General features: G+C 48.6%; 1 protein-coding gene across 3 annotated transcripts; it reads right to left on the bottom strand.

The window, feature by feature from the left end:
• Nucleotides 1-4,115: 4,115 nt before the first annotated feature.
• Nucleotides 4,116-20,252, bottom strand: LOC121546419 (cell surface glycoprotein 1). Of its 3 annotated transcripts, XM_041857703.1 has the most exons (7): nucleotides 19,838-19,971; nucleotides 18,138-18,218; nucleotides 10,968-11,038; nucleotides 10,646-10,777; nucleotides 6,826-7,003; nucleotides 5,801-6,513; nucleotides 4,116-5,544 (listed from the first exon to the last, which is right to left on the bottom strand). In XM_041857703.1, exons 4-7 carry the CDS (start codon nucleotides 10,772-10,774, stop codon nucleotides 4,543-4,545), a joined length of 2,022 nt encoding a protein of 673 aa, XP_041713637.1. In that variant the 5' UTR covers nucleotides 10,775-10,777; nucleotides 10,968-11,038; nucleotides 18,138-18,218; nucleotides 19,838-19,971; the 3' UTR covers nucleotides 4,116-4,542. The 3 variants fall into 3 exon arrangements, with proteins under 3 accessions (XP_041713637.1, XP_041713639.1, XP_041713638.1); XM_041857705.2 differs by lacking the exons at nucleotides 18,138-18,218; nucleotides 19,838-19,971 and adding an exon at nucleotides 20,073-20,252; XM_041857704.1 differs by lacking the exon at nucleotides 18,138-18,218.
• Between the last annotated feature and the right edge of the window lie 843 nt (nucleotides 20,253-21,095).

The following is a 21,095-nucleotide window of genomic DNA, read 5'->3' on the forward strand; positions in this document are numbered from 1 at the left end:
ACACCTCCCTCCTACATACTGCTGCCACATGCCCATAAGCTTGACACCTGTAACAACGTAATGTATTCGGCACAAAAGCTCGTACTGGATAACTTATATATCCTAACATCACTTTGTCGGGCAAAGACTCAACATCAAAACTCAAAACAACAGACAATGACCCTTCTGTTTCTCCACTCACGCCACCCTGTTTACGTCGCACCAAACAACGAGCATCACAAACACCGGGAATCTTCTCCTTCAGTTGGTCAGCTTTCACATTTACTGCTACCCCAGTAATCACTCCCTTCAATGGCGCCCTTTTCTTGAGATCTCTTGCCCCCATTAGTTAAATATGGAGCGCCTTCTCCCTCTGACCAGCAGAAACAATTATCACTCGACCACTTCTGGTTACCCTCACCGATTCCACAGCACCCAATTCTGTTTTCACCCACCCTGAAACCACAAATGGATCAGCCAAAAGACAAGGTTCCACTTTTTCCAAAAAACTTCACTCCTACTGTCACAGACTCATCTTTATCCTGACCCTAGGACCGAGTTTGGGAAACCCTGGTCTAATGGACTGACTTGGAAAAAGACAGCTCCTGCACTCATCCCAAGTCAAGCACTGTAGTTAGCCAACATTTTAAAAACTCAAAATGACATGGCCACATATCAAAAAGCGGACACTGACTTGCACTGGTCTCATATGACTTGCAGTTAGCTCGCTAGCTAGCTATTAGGAAACTGAAGGAAGTGTGACTTGATATACAATTAGTACAGTATACCTTCTGTGTTTCGACTGCGATAACAGTTAGTTGACAAACAAGCTAGCCAGATAAAAATCGATCTTGCAGGCTAGATCATTTTTCACCGATGTTTTGATGAACCAGTCCGTTTTCACAACAAGAGGATGCAGGACCTCTGAAAAGACCTGACGCCCAAAACCATATTTCATTTCAGAATATATTAAAATAAGGTAAAGGTCCGTTTTAGGTTTCGGCAGCTGTGTCAGTCTCTCCCCGCTGAGCCAATCTTCTTCTTCTATAATATTCTTATGGCGTTCCTAAAAAAAAAACGTTGGAGGTGCATCTGCTGTACTGGAGTGTGTAGTCAACCACAGTTTACAGACTAAATAATAGGTCACCCACCTTTTCTGAGTCAAAATGCAAGCCGAGATCTACCTCTCAGATTGACTTAAAAAACGTAAGTCTATGCAGCATGAACCAATTCAAAACAGTTCTGTAGCAATGAGGTTTGTGCAGTAGGCTATAGGCCCAGTACATTATCACTGCATATTGGCTTTGCTTGAATTTCCCTGCCAATGTTGTTCTCAAACCATTTTCAAATTATATTTCAACATTTTAGGTACATGATCACACTGGTATAGATCATTTGTTGTATTACTTATGAGGCTGCCCCTCACCCGACTCACCGTCCCCCCTCTCTCCGCTGAAAAAGGGGACAGACTTCCAGCTGATGGCCAAACTAAAGTCACACTGCATTACTTCTGCCTCAAGCACCAATTCATGTTGTTACTCCTATAACCAGAGAAAGTGAAATATTCCTTGATATTAAAAAAGACAAGCCGCAATAATACCAATGCAAGCTTATCGAAAACGGGCATTTTATGGCTTATAAAACTGTTGAACAAAGTGTTGGCAGTGCTGAAAAACAACTTAAAACATGAACTTACTCACTAAAACAGCAGCTCTTTGCCGTATTCATTGAGTCTCTCTCTAGTCGTGGTTTGAAACGTTTTGAAATCTGACATTATCAACTTTGCTGTGCGTTCTTTTTATGGCGTTAAGAAACTGCTGACACGGTGATCTGAGCTATCTGATTTGCTCTCTGGGCAGAGTTCTACCTTCAGACACATGAAATGGTTCAAAATGGGAACACTTTTCCTTCCCGGCGCTAGGGCAGCTAAATCAAGTGCACCTACCGTCAACAGCGCAAAACGAATACAAACGCAAGGCTTTATCTTTTTTTTTTTTTTTTTTGACTCAAATACACGATATGGTCAAAAGTATGTGGACACCCCTTTAAATTAGTGGATTCAACTATTTCAGCCACACCCGTTGCTGACAGGTGTATAAAATCGAGCACACCACCATGCAATCTCCACAGACAAACATTTGTCCTCGGTTGCAACACTCACTACCGAGTTCCAAACTGTCTCAGCACAATAACTGTTTGTCAGGAGCTTCATGAAATGGGTTTCCATGGCTGTGGAAACGGCATCTGGCCGTCCAACGGACATATCTGTGTTTGGCGGATGCCAGAACACTACCTGCCTGAATGCATAGTGCCAACTGTAAAGTTTGGTGGAGGAGGAATAATGGTCTGGGGCTGTTTTTCATGGTTTGGGCTAGGCCCCTTAGTTCCAGTCTCTAATTCAAGTCTCCCGAGTGGCGCAGTGGTCTAAGGCACTGCATTGCAGTGCTAGCTGTGCCACTAGAGATCCTGGTTCGAATCCAGGCTCTGTCGTAGCCGGCCGCGACCGGGAGACCCATGGGGCGGCGCACAATTTGCCCAGCGTCGTCCAGGGTAGGGGAGGGAATGGCCGGCAGGGATGTAGCTCAGTTGGTAGAGCATGGTGTTTGCAACGCCAGGGTTGTGGGTTCGATTCCCATGGGGGGGCCAGTATGAAAAATAAAAAAATAATGTATGCACTCACTAACTGTAAGTCGCTCTGGATAAGAGTGTCTGCTAAATGACTAAAAATGTAAATCTAAAAATGTAAAGATAAATCTTAAAGCTACAGCATACAATGACATTATAGACGATTCTGTCCTTCCAACTTTGTGGCAACAGTTTGGGGAAGGCCCTTTCCTGTTTCAGCATGACAATGCCCCTGTGCACAAAGCGAGGTCCATACAGAAATGGTTTGTCGAGATCGGTATGAAAGAACTTGACTGGCCTGCACACAGCCCTGACCTCAACCCCATCAAACACCTTTGGGATGAATTGGAACGCCGACTGCGAGCCAGGTCTAATCGCCCAACATCAGTGCCTGACCTCACTAATGCTCTTGTGGCTGAATGGAAGCAAGTCCCCGCAGCAATGTTCCAACATCTAGTGGAAAGCCTTCCCAGAAGAGTGGAGGCTGTTATAGCAGCAAAGGGGGGACCAACTCCATATTAATGCCCATGATTTTGGAATGAGATGTTCGACGAGCAGGTCTTCACATACTTTTGGCCATGTGGTGTATTTGGAGATCGACCAGGATATCGACCGGTTGGTGACCACTGATCTAGATCATGCACTGATTCATAGATTTTCTGATGTTTTCTTTCTTGGTCATGTGACATGAAATTATCCTTGAAATACTGTAGAAGCCAGGTGTGTGTGCTGACATTCACACTGATGATGGCCTGAGGCCCAAACGTTTTTTTGTTTACAGACACTATTCAGTAGTAAAGACCTTCTTATCATTCATTATAATGGGGGGTGAAAATGTATGCACTCACTACTGTATGTCTCTCTGGATAAGCGCGTCTGCTAAATGACTAAAATGTAAAATGTTTCCTGATTAAGCAGCTTAGGCCTATAGGTATATGGTGGGCAAATAATCACTTGGGCTTCTAAATTCATCATAAAAGATCCATTTAATTTATTCCAACTAGGACTGTATCATGCTACTAATGATTAATTGATTTAGACCGTCGATCAAAGTCCTGGATAGGTACTTACACTGAGTGTACAAAACATTAGGAACACCTTCCTAATATTGAGTTGCACCCCCTTTTGCCCTCAGAACAGCCTCCATTAATCGGGGCATGGACTCTACAAGGTGTCGAAAGCGTTCCACAGGGATGCTGGCCCATGTTGACTCCAATGCTGCCCCCAGTTGTGTCAAGTTGGCTGGATGCTCTTTGGGTGGTGGACCATTCTTGATACACACAGGAAACTGTTGAGTGTGAAAAACCCAGCAGCGTTGCAGTTCTTGACACACTCAAACCTGTGCACCTAACACCTACTTCCATACCCCGTTCAAAGACACATATCTTTTGTCTTGCCCATTCACCCTCTGAATGGCACACATACACAATCCATGTCTCAATTGTCTCAAGGCTTAAAAACATTTATTTAACCGGTCTCCTCCCCCTTCATCTACACTGATTGAAGTGGATTTAACAAGTGACATCAATAAGGGATCATAGCTTTCACCTGGATTCATGGAAAGAGCAGGTGTTCATAATGTTTTGTTCCCTCAGTGTATATTGGTTTTTATTGGGTTGAACTCATTGCCTCACCCATAAATAGTTCATTTCAGCTCCTTCACTCCTATCAATACATTAAGGCACCAATATAATAATCTCTTAACATATTGAACTATTCCCTTATTTTTTGCAATACTCCGGTTCTGTCCCAAATGGTACCCTATTCCCTATATAGTGCACTAATTTTGCCCTGGCCTTGTCCAGGTTGTGTAATTATACTTCAAGCTGCCTCAAGCTACAGAAACAGGAGAGGACAGGAGGCTAAGACAAGGCTCCTCACTCTGACTTGATATATAATATGGTGCCATTCGAGACAACCTCTCCAAAACCCTGGTTGTTATTTCTTCATCCTCCAGGCCACGAACAGGGCTGAGACGCCCACTACAGCAGCCCCCAGGAGGTAGTAGCTCCCTCCTCCTCCTCCTCCTCCTCCTCTCTCCTCCTGCTTCTGCTTCAGTTCAGGGACAGCGCTAGCCTCCATCATGGTCTTAATCATGACCTCTGCCTCCACAGGCTCCAGGAGATGATGGTTCTCAGCCAAGGAAGAGCCGTTGATGATGGGGACAGAGCCAATAGGAGCTCGGGGAGGAGCATCAGGATGTTTTGTTGAGGTGTTTTGGCCAATCATAATCAGACCCGGAGATTCTTCAGACTTACTAACTGCTTTCCCCAGACTGTCCTCAGTTTGGCCGTGCTGGTTCGGACCAGACGACAGGACAAGGTCTGTAGATCCAGAGCGAGGTGTGATCTGGGATTGGCTGTTGTGGTTCTGAACTGGCGGGGGGGGTTCAGACACACTGACATCATTATTACCCAGCATGCTCTGTGTTTGGCCATCCTGATTCTGGATACATGGCTCCTCGGACACGTGGACTACAATACCCAGCATGCTCGGTGTCTGGCCGTCGTTGTTCTGGATGGAGGCGTCCTCAGACACGTGAACTACATTGAGCAGCACTTCCTGGTCCCCCAGGGAGCTCAGGCAGGGGGACTCGTAGGTGTCCTCTTGAGGCTCGTTATGGGACAGGGGTTCTGTTATTTCCTCAGGAACGCCATTCTCCCGACATGGCAGAGGGGTGGCAGTAGGGACGGGGTGTGGGACGGGGTCTGGGACCACAACAGGACTGGTCACATCAGCCGTAGCAGGTTCCAGGCCTGACACAGACCTCTGTAGACGTGTTGAGTCCCCTGAGTATGGCTGGCTGTCTATGATCTCACTGAGGAGGACTTCAGGCTTGCTGAAGAAAATGTCATCCTGGTTCACTGGGGCCATGGCCGGGGAGGAGAGCTGGCTCGGGGGGCTCTGAGCCGGCTCAGTGTGCTGCTCATCTTCAGTCACCTGCAGGAGAGAGATCTTTTAGTTCCTGCTTCTCAATGTTTTTACTGTCTTCAGTTTCAGTGTAGATGTGGTCAACAGATTTCATTTCATTACCAACTTGAATTCAGTAAGATTCAATCTACTCAGCAAAATTACAAATCATTTTATTAACCAAACACACAGACAATAGGCAGAATCTACAACACACTCAGAGCTGATTAATGAAGGTGCTGGAGGCAAAAGGCTAAACTAGAGAAACACTAATATTATTATTTACCTGGGTTGGATCAGAGTCCTCGACAGCCTCCTGGTGGAAGGTAGTCACTTTGGCTGTTGGTGGCGAGGTGTCCTGAACCGGACGTCTCTCAGGGGACTGGGCTGTGGCCAAGGCAGCAGGGGTGGGGGTGGATTCAGTTTGGGACAGGGCTAGGTCTGAGACAGGCAACGTGGGAGTGGTTTCAGACAGGGCCATCTGTGTTGCAGCATCACCGTGAGATGAGTTGTCCCCCAGACTGACAGTTTCAATAGGACCAGGCTGGGATGAGGCAGCTTCTTCAGAGTGGGAGACTGGAGGTACAGAGATCACTGTGGGCTCCTCCGCTGAGACAGGAGACGGGGCTGCTTGGGGCTCTGCTTGAGGGGCAGCGACAGCAGAAGGCGCTGCCTCTGAGGCTATTTCAGGGCTCACTGCTGCTTCGGGAGCCTGTGGGGCTGGCTCTGAAGAGGAGACAGCCACGGGAGCCTCAGGAACTGAGCTTGGGGGGGCTTCTGGCTGGGCAGCCACCACAGGAGGTGGCGAAGCCTCTGGGGCTACTTTAGGATGGGGTGAATTTTCAGGTGGGGCTTCCACAGGGGGGGCAGCTACCTCTGGTGGGGCTGGCTGAGCTGGGAGGACCAGAGAAGATGGGGACCCCTCAGAGCTCTCTGGGCTGGTAGAAGGAGCTGGATGAACATGGGCCCTGACTACAGCAGCTGAAGGAGGTGAAGGATCTATGGAAGTAAGAGAAACAGTAGCAGATTGATGCATGTCACCATTACTAACACATAATGAGCACCATGTTCCGTTTGACATGTATTGTAATGGTGAAACATGATGGAAGAAACATTGGATTTGCTTTATTCACCCCAAAACACAGTTCTGGACAGCATTCAAATACGTCAACTGTTTATTGAGCAACAGCCCACACAAAAAACACATGTCCTCTCTCATCATATCCACAATGTTGAACTGAGTCACAACAGAGATCCTAGTGTCCAGTTTTAAATGCACTTTAAATAAAGTTTGATTTGATGGTGACGTACTGTTCTGGTTGTGCTTGTTCCACTCTGCCCTCAGTTCATCAGCTAGGTCCTGATGTTCCAAAACCACCAAGGCTGATATCAACTCTTCTGGCCAGTTCATTCTCTTCTGCACATAGTCCAGCAGGAGTTGAATCGCCGCATAGTTACCAGAGAAGTCCTTCTTGGCCTGGATCTCCTCCTGAAAGTACAATGAATAAGGATATTTGTTTATTTAAAACACATTAGAAAATATAGTTCATATATTTATTTACCAGGTACATAATCTGGTTCAGATTATACATCAGATACAAATAAAAATATTGTAATAATTGGATTGATAATCTGAATAAAATATGTCCTAAATGACCAACAACATCCAACCAGCTACTCACCCTGCCAGAAGCTACCTACCCAGCTACTGACCCTGCCAGAAGCTACTCACCCAGCTACTGACCCTGCCAGAAGCTACTCACCCAGCTACTGACCCTGCCAGAAGCTACCTACCCAGCTACTGACCCTGCCAGAAGCTACTCACCCAGCTACTGACCCTGCCAGAAGCTACTCACCCTGCCAGAAGCTACTCACCCAGCTACTGACCCTTCCAGAAGCTACTCACCCTGTCAGAAGCTACCTACCCAGCTACTGACCCTGCCAGAAGCTACTCACCCAGCTACTGACCCTGCCAGAAGCTACTCACCCAGTTACTCACCCTGCCAGAAGCTACTCACCCTGCCAGAAGCTACTCACCCAGCTACTCACCCTGTCAGAAGCTACTCACCCAGCTACTCACCCTGTCAGAAGCTACTCACCCAGCTACTCACCCTTTCAGAAGCTACTCACCCAGCTACTCACCCTGTCAGAAGCTACTCACCCAGCCAGAAGCTACTCACCCTGCCAGAAGCTACTCACCCTGCCAGAAGCTACTCACCCTGCCAGAAGCTACTCACCCAGCTACTCACCCTGCCAGAAGCTACTCACCCTGCCAGAAGCTACTCACCCAGCTACTGACCCTGCCAGAAGCTACTCACCCAGCTACTGACCCTGCCAGAAGCTACTCACCCAGCTACTCACCCAGCCAGAAGCTACTCACCCAGCTACTCACCCTGCCAGAAGCTACTCACCCTGCCAGAAGCTACTCACCCAGCTACTCACCCTGTCAGAAGCTACTCACCCAGCTACTCACCCTGCCAGAAGCTACTCACCCTGCCAGAAGCTACTCACCCAGCTACTAACCATGCCAGAAGCTACTCACCCTGTCAGAAGCTACTCACCCTGCCAGAAGCTACTCACCCTGTCAGAAGCTACTCACCCAGCTACTCACCCTGCCAGAAGCTACTCACCCTGTCAGAAGCTACTCACCCAGCTACTCACCCTGCCAGAAGCTACTCACCCAGCTACTCACCCTGCCAGAAGCTACTCACCCTGCCAGAAGCTACTCACCCAGCTACTCACCCTGCCAGAAGCTACTCACCCTGTCAGAAGCTACTCACCCAGCTACTCACCCTGCCAGAAGCTACTCACCCTGCCAGAAGCTACTCACCCAGCTACTAACCATGCCAGAAGCTACTCACCCTGTCAGAAGCTACTCACCCTGCCAGAAGCTACTCACCCTGTCAGAAGCTACTCACCCAGCTACTCACCCTGCCAGAAGCTACTCACCCTGTCAGAAGCTACTCACCCAGCTACTCACCCTGTCAGAAGCTACTCACCCAGCTACTCACCCTGTGTCAGAAGCTACTCACCCAGCTACTCACCCTGTCAGAAGCTACTCACCCAGCTACTCACCCTGTCAGAAGCTACTCACCCAGCCAGAAGCTACTCACCCTGCCAGAAGCTACTCACCCTGCCAGAAGCTACTCACCCTGCCAGAAGCTACTCACCCAGCTACTCACCCTGCCAGAAGCTACTCACCCTGCCAGAAGCTACTCACCCAGCTACTGACCCTGCCAGAAGCTACTCACCCAGCTACTGACCCTGCCAGAAGCTACTCACCCAGCTACTCACCCAGCCAGAAGCTACTCACCCAGCTACTCACCCTGCCAGAAGCTACTCACCCTGCCAGAAGCTACTCACCCAGCTACTCACCCTGCCAGAAGCTACTCACCCTGCCAGAAGCTACTCACCCAGCTACTCACCCTGCCAGAAGCTACTCACCCTGTCAGAAGCTACTCACCCAGCTACTCACCCTGCCAGAAGCTACTCACCCTGCCAGAAGCTACTCACCCAGCTACTCACCCTGCCAGAAGCTACTCACCCTGTCAGAAGCTACTCACCCTGCCAGAAGCTACTCACCCTGCCAGAAGCTACTCACCCTGTCAGAAGCTACTCACCCAGCTACTCACCCTGCCAGAAGCTACTCACCCTGTCAGAAGCTACTCACCCAGCTACTCACCCTGCCAGAAGCTACTCACCCTGCCAGAAGCTACTCACCCTGTCAGAAGCTACTCACCCTGTCAGAAGCTACTCACCCAGCTACTCACCCTGCCAGAAGCTACTCACCCTGCCAGAAACTACTCACCCAGCTACTGACCCTGCCAGAAGCTACCCACCCAGCTACTGACCCTGCCAGAAGCTACTCACCCTGCCAGAAGCTACTCACCCTGCCAGAAGCTACTCACCCTGCCAGAAGCTACTCACCCAGCTACTAACCCTGCCAGAAGCTACTCACCCTGCCAGAAGCTACTCACCAAGCTACTCACCCTGCCAGAAGCTACTCACCCTGCCAGAAGCTACTCACCCAGCTACTCACCCTGCCAGAAGCTACTCACCCTGCCAGAAGCTACTCACCCTGCCAGAAGCTACTCACCCAGCTACTGACCCTGCCAGAAGCTACTCACCCTGTCAGAAGCTACTCACCCAGCTACTCACCCTGCCAGAAGCTTCTCACCCTGTCAGAAGCTACTCACCCAGCTACTCACCCTGCCAGAAGCTACTCACCCTGCCAGAAACTACTCACCCAGCTACTGACCCTGCCAGAAGCTACTCACCCTGCCAGAAGCTACTCACCCAGCTACTGACCCTGCCAGAAGCTACTCACCCTGCCAGAAGCTACTCACCCTGCCAGAAGCTAGTCACCCAGCTACTAACCCTGCCAGAAGCTACTCACCCTGCCAGAAGCTACTCACCAAGCTACTCACCCTGCCAGAAGCTACTCACCCTGCCAGAAGCTACTCACCCAGCTACTGACCCAGCCAGAAGCTACTCACCCTGCCAGAAGCTACTCACCCTGCCAGAAGCTACTCACCCTGCCAGAAGCTACTCACCCAGCTACTGACCCTGCCAGAAGCTACTCACCCTGTCAGAAGCTACTCACCCAGCTACTCACCCTGCCAGAAGCTACTCACCCTGTCAGAAGCTACTCACCCAGCTACTCACCCTGCCAGAAGCTACTCACCCTGCCAGAAACTACTCACCCAGCTACTGACCCTGCCAGAAGCTACTCACCCAGCTACTGACCCTGCCAGAAGCTACTCACCCTGCCAGAAGCTACTCAGCCAGCTACTGACCCTGCCAGAAGCTACTCACCCTGCCAGAAGCTACTCACCCTGCCAGAAGCTACTCACCCTGCCAGAAGCTACTCACCAAGCTACTCACCCTGCCGGAAGCTACTCACCCTGCCGGAAGCTACTCACCCAGCCAGAAGCTACTCACCCTGCCTGAAGCTACTCACCCTGCCAGAAGCTACTCACCCTGCCAGAAGCTACTCACCCTGCCAGAAGCTACTCACCCTGCCAGAAGCTACTCACCCAGCCAGAAGCTACTCACCCAGCCAGAAGCTACTCACCCAGCCAGAAGCTACTCACCCAGCCAGAAGCTACTCACCCAGCCAGAAGCTACTCACCCTGTCAGAAGGTGTAAGGCAAGGGAGATTGGCCATGAGCTCTGTGGCTCTCACTCTGGTCACAAACACCCCCATTCTGTGCCGCAGGTGCATAGACAGTTTTTCACGGGCAAACGACGACATCGTCATGTGCTGTGGAGAGAGCAGGAGAGGAGAAATGATCAGCAACACAGGTATAGTAGCAACACAGGTATAGTAGCAACACAGGTATAGTAGCAACACAGGTATAGTAGCAACACAGGTATAGTAGCAACACAGGTATAGTGCGTGGCTATGATGCAGTCTGGCTGTAAAATAAGCTACCACTGTGCCGGATTGTTACCTGGTCTCTCAGATGGATATATTCTACTTCAGGGTGGACCTCAAAATGATCCTATTGGCAGGTGTTGAACCCTGAAAATAAAAAGGTAAAAACATAGTAACTCATTAATGACCTCCAGACTCTGGGAGAGCTTAATATCACAATCCAAGGAGCTCTAGTCTAGCAACTGGAAAACCACTGTGGCACCCTATTCCCCCTGGTCACTACCGTGGCACCCTATTCCCCCTGGTCACTACTGTGGCACCCTATTCCCCCTGGTCACCACTGTGGCACCCTATTCCCCCTGGTCACTACTGTGGCACCCTATTCCCCCTGGTCACTACTGTGGCACCCTATTCCCCCTGGTCACTACTGTGGCACCCTATTCCCCCTGGTCACTACTGTGGCACCCTATTCCCCCTGGTCACTACTGTGGCACCCTATTCCCCCTGGTCACTACTGTGGCACCCTATTCCCCCTGGTCACTACTGTGGCACCCTATTCCCCCTGGTCACCACTGTGGCACCCTATTCCCCCTGGTCACTACTGTGGCACCTATTCCCCCTGGTCACCACTGTGGCACCCTATTCCCCCTGGTCACTACTGTGGCACCCTATTCCCCCCTGGTCACCACTGTGGCACCCTATTCCCCCTGGTCACTACTGTGGCACCCTATTCCCCCTGGTCACTACTGTGGCACCCTATTCCCCCTGGTCACCACTGTGGCACCCTATTCCCCCTGGTCACCACTGTGGCACCCTATTCCCCCTGGTCACTACTGTGGCACCTATTCCCCCTGGTCACCACTGTGGCACCCTATTCCCCCTGGTCACCACTGTGGCACCTATTCCCCCCTGGTCACTACTGTGGCACCCTATTCCCCCTGGTCACTACTGTGGCACCCTATTCCCCCTGGTCACCACTGTGGCACCCTATTCCCCCTGGTCACTACTGTGGCACCCTATTCCCCCTGGTCACCACTGTGGCACCCTATTCCCCCTGGTCACCACTGTGGCACCCTATTCCCCCTGGTCACCACTGTGGCACCCTATTCCCCCTGGTCACTACTGTGGCACCCTATTCCCCCTGGTCACTACTGTGGCACCCTATTCCCCCTGGTCACTACTGTGGCACCCTATTCCCCCTGGTCACCACTGTGGCACCCTATTCCCCCTGGTCACCACTGTGGCACCCTATTCCCCCCTGGTCACTACTGTGGCACCCTATTCCCCCTGGTCACTACTGTGGCACCCTATTCCCCCCTGGTCACCACTGTGGCACCCTATTCCCCCTGGTCACCACTGTGGCACCCTATTCCCCCTGGTCACTACTGTGGCACCCTATTCCCCCTGGTCACTACTGTGGCACCCTATTCCCCCTGGTCACCACTGTGGCACCCTATTCCCCCTGGTCACTACTGTGGCACCCCTATTCCCCCTGGTCACCACTGTGGCACCCTATTCCCCCTGGTCACCACTGTGGCACCCTATTCCCCCTGGTCACCACTGTGGCACCCTATTCCCCCTGGTCACTACTGTGGCACCCTATTCCCCCCTGGTCACTACTGTGGCACCCTATTCCCCCCTGGTCACCACTGTGGCACCCTATTCCCCCTGGTCACTACTGTGGCACCCTATTCCCCCTGGCCACCACTGTGGCACCCTATTCCCCCTGGTCACCACTGTGGCACCCTATTCCCCCTGGTCACCACTGTGGCACCCTATTCCCCCTGGTCACCACTGTGGCACCCTATTCCCCCTGGTCACCACTGTGGCACCCTATTCCCCCTGGTCACTACTGTGGCACCCTATTCCCCTGGTCACTACTGTGGCACCCTATTCCCCCTGGTCACCACTGTGGCACCTATTCCCCCTGGTCACCACTGTGGCACCCTATTCCCCCTGGTCACTACTGTGGCACCCTATTCCCCCCTGGTCACCACTGTGGCACCCCTATTCCCCCTGGTCACCACTGTGGCACCCTATTCCCCCTGGTCACCACTGTGGCACCCTATTCCCCCTGGTCACCACTGTGGCACCCTATTCCCCCTGGTCACTACTGTGGCACCCTATTCCCCCTGGTCACCACTGTGGCACCCTATTCCCCCTGGTCACTACTGTGGCACCCTATTCCCCCTGGTCACCACTGTGGCACCCTATTCCCCCTGGTCACTACTGTGGCACCCTATTCCCCCTGGTCAAAAGTAGTGCACTGTATAGGACATTGGCTGCCATCTGAGACGCAGCTAAGGACCTCTACTATAACCAGGGAAAACACCTAGGACTGTGTCTCCCACTAAGGACCTCTACTATAACCAGGGAAAACACCTAGGACTGTGTCTCCCACTAAGGACCTCTACTATAACCAGGGAAAACACCTAGGACTGTGTCTCCCACTAAGGACCTCTACTATAACCTGGGAAAACACCTAGGACTGTGTCTCCCACTAAGGACCTCTACTATAACCAGGGAAAACACCTAGGACTGTGTCTCCCACTAAGGACCTCTACTATAACCAGGGAAAACACCTAGGACTGTGTCTCCCACTAAGGACCTCTACTATAACCTGGGAAAACACCTAGGACTGTGTCTCCCACTTCCAATGTAAGGACCTCTACTATAACCAGGGAAAACACCTAGGACTGTGTCTCCCACTAAGGACCTCTACTATAACCAGGGAAAACACCTAGGACTGTGTCTCCCACTAAGGACCTCTACTATAACCAGGGAAAACACCTAGGACCTCTACTATAACCAGGGAAAACACCTAGGACTGTGTCTCCCACTAAGGACCTCTACTATAACCAGGGAAAACACCTAGGACTGTGTCTCCCACTAAGGACCTCTACTATAACCAGGGAAAACACCTAGGACTGTGTCTCCCACTAAGGACCTCTACTATAACCAGGGAAATCACCTAGGACTGTGTCTCCCACTAAGGACCTCTACTATAACCAGGGAAAACACCTAGGACTGTGTCTCCCACTAAGGACCTCTACTATAACCAGGGAAAACACCTAGGACTGTGTCTCCCACTAAGGACCTCTACTATAACCAGGGAAAACACCTAGGACTGTGTCTCCCACTAAGGACCTCTACTATAACCAGGGAAAACACCTAGGACTGTGTCTCCCACTAAGGACCTCTACTATAACCTGGGAAAACACCTAGGACTGTGTCTCCCACTTCCAATGTAAGGACCTCTACTATAACCAGGGAAAACACCTAGGACTGTGTCTCCCACTAAGGACCTCTACTATAACCAGGGAAAACACCTAGGACTGTGTCTCCCACTAAGGACCTCTACTATAACCAGGGAAAACACCTAGGACCTCTACTATAACCAGGGAAAACACCTAGGACTGTGTCTCCCACTAAGGACCTCTACTATAACCAGGGAAAACACCTAGGACTGTGTCTCCCACTAAGGACCTCTACTATAACCAGGGAAAACACCTAGGACTGTGTCTCCCACTAAGGACCTCTACTATAACCAGGAAATCACCTAGGACTGTGTCTCCCACTAAGGACCTCTACTATAACCAGGGAAAACACCTAGGACTGTGTCTCCCACTAAGGACCTCTACTATAACCAGGGAAAACACCTAGGACTGTGTCTCCCACTAAGGACCTCTACTATAACCAGGGAAAACACCTAGGACTGTGTCTCCCACTAAGGACCTCTACTATAACCTGGGAAAACACCTAGGACTGTGTCTCCCACTAAGGACCTCTACTATAACCAGGGAAAACACCTAGGACTGTGTCTCCCACTAAGGACCTCTACTATAACCAGGAAAACACCTAGGACTGTGTCTCCCACTAAGGACCTCTACTATAACCTGGGAAAACACCTAGGACTGTGTCTCCCACTAAGGACCTCTACTATAACCAGGGAAAACACCTAGGACTGTGTCTCCCACTAAGGACCTCTACTATAACCAGGGGAAAACACCTAGGACTGTGTCTCCCACTAAGGACCTCTACTATAACCAGGGAAAACACCTAGGACGGTGTCTCCCACTAAGGACCTCTACTATAACCAGGGAAAACACCTAGGACTGTGTCTCCCACTAAGGACCTCTACTATAACCAGGGAAAACACCTAGGACTGTGTCTCCCACTAAGGACCTCTACTATAACCAGGGAAAACACCTAGGACTGTGTCTCCCACTAAGGACCTCTACTATAACCAGGGAAAACACCTAGGACGGTGTCTCCCACTAAGGACCTCTACTATAACCAGGAAACACCTAGGACTGTGTCTCCCACTAAGGACCTCTACTATAACCAGGGAAAACACCTAGGACTGTGTCTCCCACTAAGGACCTCTACTATAACCTGGGAAAACACCTAGGACTGTGTCTCCCACTAAGGACCTCTACTATAACCTGGGAAAACACCTAGGACTGTGTCTCCTACTTGTAGGCTACGGTCTGTAATTTGTCTCAATATATTTAATAATGTGTACCAAATCCGTGATTTGTGCATTTTTATTGGGTAAGCATTAGAATAAGCTGCCTCAATATGTGCAGCCGTATAATGCCTCTCTAGGAGCTGATCCGTCGTCAGTATTTCCGAATAATTCTAATGTTAAAAGAAAGATTTGAATAGAGAAAGCTGATCTGAGAGCAGCACTCCCTTTCTTTCGATCCTATCAGTATCGACACATGCTCCCAACTATGCATTTAGTAACCGTTCTCTCTGCGTGGTGTTTTGGGAAACGCATTTAACATCTTCGGCCGTTGTAGGAAAGATGAATTGTTAAAAACACTCCTAAGCCCCATCGCTGTCGGGGGAAAACCGGGCCCAGACCTTTAGAGCAGGAGAAACATTGTTTATTGAACACACTTTAAATCCTTCCTGTTCATACATAGACACACTGACAGATAATCTGTTGTTGTTCTGTTAAATAAGGAAGGAGCCCTTCATTCATAGGACATCCAGTCTATATAAGGCTACTAAAAATGGCACCCTATCTGATATATAGTGCACTACCTTGGCACCCTATCTGATATATAGTGCACTACTCCCTTTGACCTTGGTGCGTAGGGCTGTGGTGAAAAGTAGTGCACTATATAGGGCATAGGTACTCCTTCATTCCCAGGATCTCCTCTCTACATCGTCCACTACAGCTGTTGATTTAATCCCCAGACTATTTACCAAAATAGTGGCGGGGGGTGTCAGCTTTGTTGTTGTTTGAACTGCAGATTTACCGTTTAAGAGTTGACAGTCGAAATGTATCAGGTAGATTTAAACCCAGGAGAGAGTGTCCCGACCTAGGAGACTGTCGGAGTGATATAGATTTAAACCCCGGAGAGAGTGTCCCGACCTAGGAGACTGTCGGAGTGATATAGATTTAAACCCCGGAGAGAGTGTCCCGACCTAGGAGACTGTCGGAGTGATATAGATTTAAACCCAGGAGAGAGTGTCCCGACCTAGGAGACTGTCGGAGTGATATAGATTTAAACCCCGGAGAGAGTGTCCCGACCTAGGAGACTGTCGGAGTGATATAGATTTAAACCCCGGAGAGAGTGTCCCGACCTAGGAGACTGTCGGAGTGATATAGATTTAAACCCAGGAGAGAGTGTCCCGACCTAGGAGACTGTCGGAGTGATATAGATTTAAACCCAGGAGAGTGTCCCGACCTAGGAGACTGTCGGAGTGATATAGATTTAAACCCCGGAGAGAGTGTCCCGACCTAGGAGACTGTCGGAGTGATATAGATTTAAACCCCGGAGAGAGTGTCCCGACCTAGGAGACTGTCGGAGTGATATAGATTTAAACCCAGGAGAGGGTGTCCCGACCTAGGAGACTGTCGGAGTGATATAGATTTAAACCCAGGAGAGAGTGTCCCGACCTAGGAGACTGTCGGAGTGATATAGATTTAAACCCAGGAGAGAGTGTCCCGACCTAGGAGACTGTCGGAGTGATATATATTTAAACCCAGGAGAGAGTGTCCCGACCTAGGGAGACTGTCGGAGTGATATAGATTTAAACCCGGAGAGAGTGTCCCGACCTAAGAGACTGTCGGAGTGATATAGATTTAAACCCAGGAGAGGGTGTCCCGACCTAGGAGACTGTCGGAGTGATATAGATTTAAACCCAGGAGAGAGTGTCCCGACCTAGGAGACTGTCGGAGTGATATAGATTTAAACCCAGGAGAGGGTGTCCCGACCTAGGAGACTGTCGGAGTGATATAGATTTAAACCCAGGAGAGTGTCCCGACCTAGGAGACTGTCGGAGTGATATACATTTAAACCCAGGAGAGTGTGTCCCGACCTAGGAGACTCATATGTCATTCTCTGTTTAAGCTGTCACACACACACTACTTACCCGTGAGACAATTGTTGGGCGGGTAGCAAAAGTTTTACAATGTAAGAAAATAATATATGAGAGAGTTAAGAAACAGGTGATCGGGTGAAGCATTAAAAGGACAGCAAAATACGAATGTGCAATGTGAAACGCTGAGAGAGAAAAAGCACCTTGAGGAGACAAGGGCAACTAGGCAGAGCTCTGCCAGGGGAATGCCCTCTAGTCTAAACACTAGGTCACCCCAACCCTGGCTCACCTGGCTGTAGGTTACCTGCTCAGGTGTGTAAGGGATATTATCAATCAATGTTTATAAGAGACAGAATACATGATTGATAAGGCCTACAATATTGTCCGAGTAAATAGTACAGTAATTGTCTATTTTCACGTAGGCTGCCATCTTATTGAAGGGTAACAGTCAGAGAAAAACATCTTCACTGCAGACTGAGGTGTACAATTATGTGTTATATTTTCAATGACAATTTGTCACAGATTAAATAAACAGATTTTTTGCGTAATGATCAGTCCACGTTCAGTGCAAAAGTGAGGTAAAGACCGAAATGTCTGAAGACTGTTGCGCACTTCAGAAGAGAACAGATCTCTCTTCTACGCAAAATGAAGCATAAATTCCGATCGGCTACATTTCCGATTTCCAAGTTTGTAACAATGAGCAGACTAGTAAATTGTTTGATATATTATGATGTAACTGACTGCTATGGCGTTCTTTCCCTATGGTTTTTTCCCCCCCCATTCAGTTTTCTGACCAAATGCAGGAAAGCCTGTGTCGACAGTTGAGCTCCAATCAACGACGGAGAAAAGTAGTAGCAATGCTGGTTGTAGTGAAGGACCCGTAAATGTCAGAAATACACAATTGTCTTACCTTTACGTGGTTGAACTTCGGCAGACGGTGAATATAGCACTCCTGTGCGCTTGAAGTATACACGCCAGCACCTATGTGACGCTAGCCACAATAAGGATGAGCCACAATGTTGGAATTTGAGATTTGCCTTCAAAATAAAAGTTATTCATTGAAAGTGATGCAAACGGACACAAATAGTGGAATCGTGCCATATTTGTACTAGGTAATGCTAAACAGGGTTGGAATGTTGTTACATAAATGCAACAAAATACAATAATTATTTAATTCGACAAAAATTTGAAATCGCATTGTAGATATACAAGTCTTCAGAATTGCATTGGGGAGATTCATTTCACTTTACAGCTGTACCTATGGACTGTGGATTACATTTAATTTTTTTTTACATTTTAGTCATTTAGCAGACGCTCTTATCCAGAGCGACTTACAGGAGCAATTAGGGTTAAGTGCCTTGCTCAAGGGCACATTTACGTCATTTAGCAAACGCTCTTATCCAGAGCGACTCACAAATTGGTGCATTCACCCTATAGCCAGTGGGATAACCACTTTACAATTTTTTTGGGGGGGGGTGGGGGGGGGGTAGAAGGATTACTTTATCCTATCCCAGGTGTTCCTTAAAGAGGTGGGGTTTCAAGTGTCTCCGGAAGGTGGTGAGTGACTCCGCTGTCCTGGCGTCGTGAGGGAGCTTGTTCCACCATTGGGGTGCCAGAGCAGCGAACAGCTTTGACTGGGACTGGATCAATGAAATGGTGTATCAGTCTACTCAGTGACACCCACAGAACACAACTGTGAAGAGTTTACACACATATTAGCATCGTAGCTCTTATTTGCGGGACTAATATAGGTCTAAACTTCACAGTTGTGTTCTGTGGGTGTCACTGAGTAGCCTGATTCGCCATTTCATTCATCCACAGTCCATAGGTACAGCTGTAAAAAGTGTAATATAATTATGCCCCCAATGCAATTCTGAAGTCTAGTACATCCACAGTGACATTAACAGATTTTAACTTTTTTTGTCAAATTAACTAATTGTGTTTTGTTGAATTTATATAAACATTCCAACCTTGTTTAGCATTATCTAGTCCAAATATGGCATGATTCCACCCTGTAGCTCAGTTGGTAGAGCATGGCGCTTGCAACGCCAGGGTTGTGGGTTCGTTTCCCACAGGGGGGCCAGTATGAAAATGTATGCACTCACTAACTGTAAGTCGCTCTGGATATAAGCGTCTGCTAAATTACTAAAATGTAAATGTAAATGTATACATTTGCATCACTTTCAATGAGGGACTTTAATTTTGAAGGCAAACCGCAAATTCCACTACTGTGGCTAATTCTTATTGTGGCTAGCTTCACATAGGTCAACAGCTGACAACTTTCTATTGAACCCTTAAGGTCGATGTCTGAGCATAATAAAACATTCCTTACTGCTATTAGCCCATACAAACACAATGAATAACAGATTCACTACATGGAACAACAGATAGTCCCCCAAAGAAATCTAAAGGAAGTGTTCTAAATGTAAATCTAAATGTAAATGTTCTAAAGTGTCTGTCCTATATCTGAGAGATATAAGCAAGATCAGGAAACATTTGATATATATATATTTTTTTTTATATGTATTTAACCCCTTATTTTAGTCACTAAACAGGCTCCATATATACATCCACTAATTTTTTCAAACGACATGTCCGTGCGAGTCTCACCTTTACACAGATGGGTAATATTGTGTAGGCCAAACCGTTCCGACCCTTTTTTGAGAAGACCGGTTTTCGGGAATTCTTATGATCTGACAAACAATGCTCTAGCTCTGTCACCGCAGATGCGGAAGTGTTACATAGGCGGATGTGGTGAAATGAGACGCATCCAATGCAAAAAAAAACCTATCTCTAGTTTAAACACCCATGTGCCTGCAACTCCAGAGGTGGTGACTCTACTCACCGTGTGCTCTGGTTGGTTGAAACCCGCAATCTCTCGCTTATCATTTGAGGACAGTGGAGAGCTTGAAAATGACAGCAAACAGTAACGGTTCCCTGCTAACTTGCTGAACACTAACGCGTGCGTTGCAAAAGAAATGTACACATACATGTTATTCAATCATTTCATCCAAACTGCTCGCGTGGGTCTGCGTAGATAAAATACAACTTGTTTCTATTTGTGACGCGCTGCAAGTCCCGCCTCTCCCCTCTCCTCATTGGTTTTTAGGAGCATGTACCCCATGTGGGTGATTGAAAGATGAACTGAGGTCCACACTCCAGTCCAGTTGGTGGTTGTAATGCACCTTAAAGCTGGTTGTGACCACCACATACAGTCCACAGAAGAAGACTGAAGAAGGAGCGATTACTAGAAACTAACTAGGTTTCCACTTTTATCTGTGGATTAATTGTCAGAGTAGAGGTAGAGAACACATGATTTTGTGTGACTCAAAATAGTTCCAAATTCTACAAAGATCCAGAAAGAAAGGACCTTGTGAATTTCAGGTAAAATAACAACCCAATGTTTATATACCAGGACAAATTAGCAAGAAACAGCAAGCCAACTAGCTAAATTGCCATGAATGTTTCATGTGTTTCGACCTGGCCCCAAATGAATATAATTGGTTCAGAGTTCGTTTTGATATTTCAACCTGCGTATCCTGATCGCGTCTGGAATGGATGGACAAAATCAACATGCGTGCCCCGTCTAGTCCGAATGTAAAAGGCTTGTCTCACACTGTCATACAAATCAAGCTACTGCCAGTCCTTAAAGGAGAACTGCACCCGCTGATTTGGCCTCGAATTTTGGCTTGCTCCTCAAGAAATGCTGCCAGCCATGACAGTTTGCTTGGGGGTGTGGTTTGATGTGGGTGTGTCTTTGCTCCACCCACCAAGACACACCCATCTGTCAGAACCTTGCCCACAGCTGTTTCCCCCACTCAATCAAAACAAACACGCCTCCTGCAGGTTGAGTTCAATAACTACAGGC

Source organism: Coregonus clupeaformis, chromosome 25, assembly GCF_020615455.1.
Source record: "Coregonus clupeaformis isolate EN_2021a chromosome 25, ASM2061545v1, whole genome shotgun sequence".
Lineage (NCBI taxonomy): Eukaryota > Metazoa > Chordata > Actinopteri > Salmoniformes > Salmonidae > Coregonus > Coregonus clupeaformis.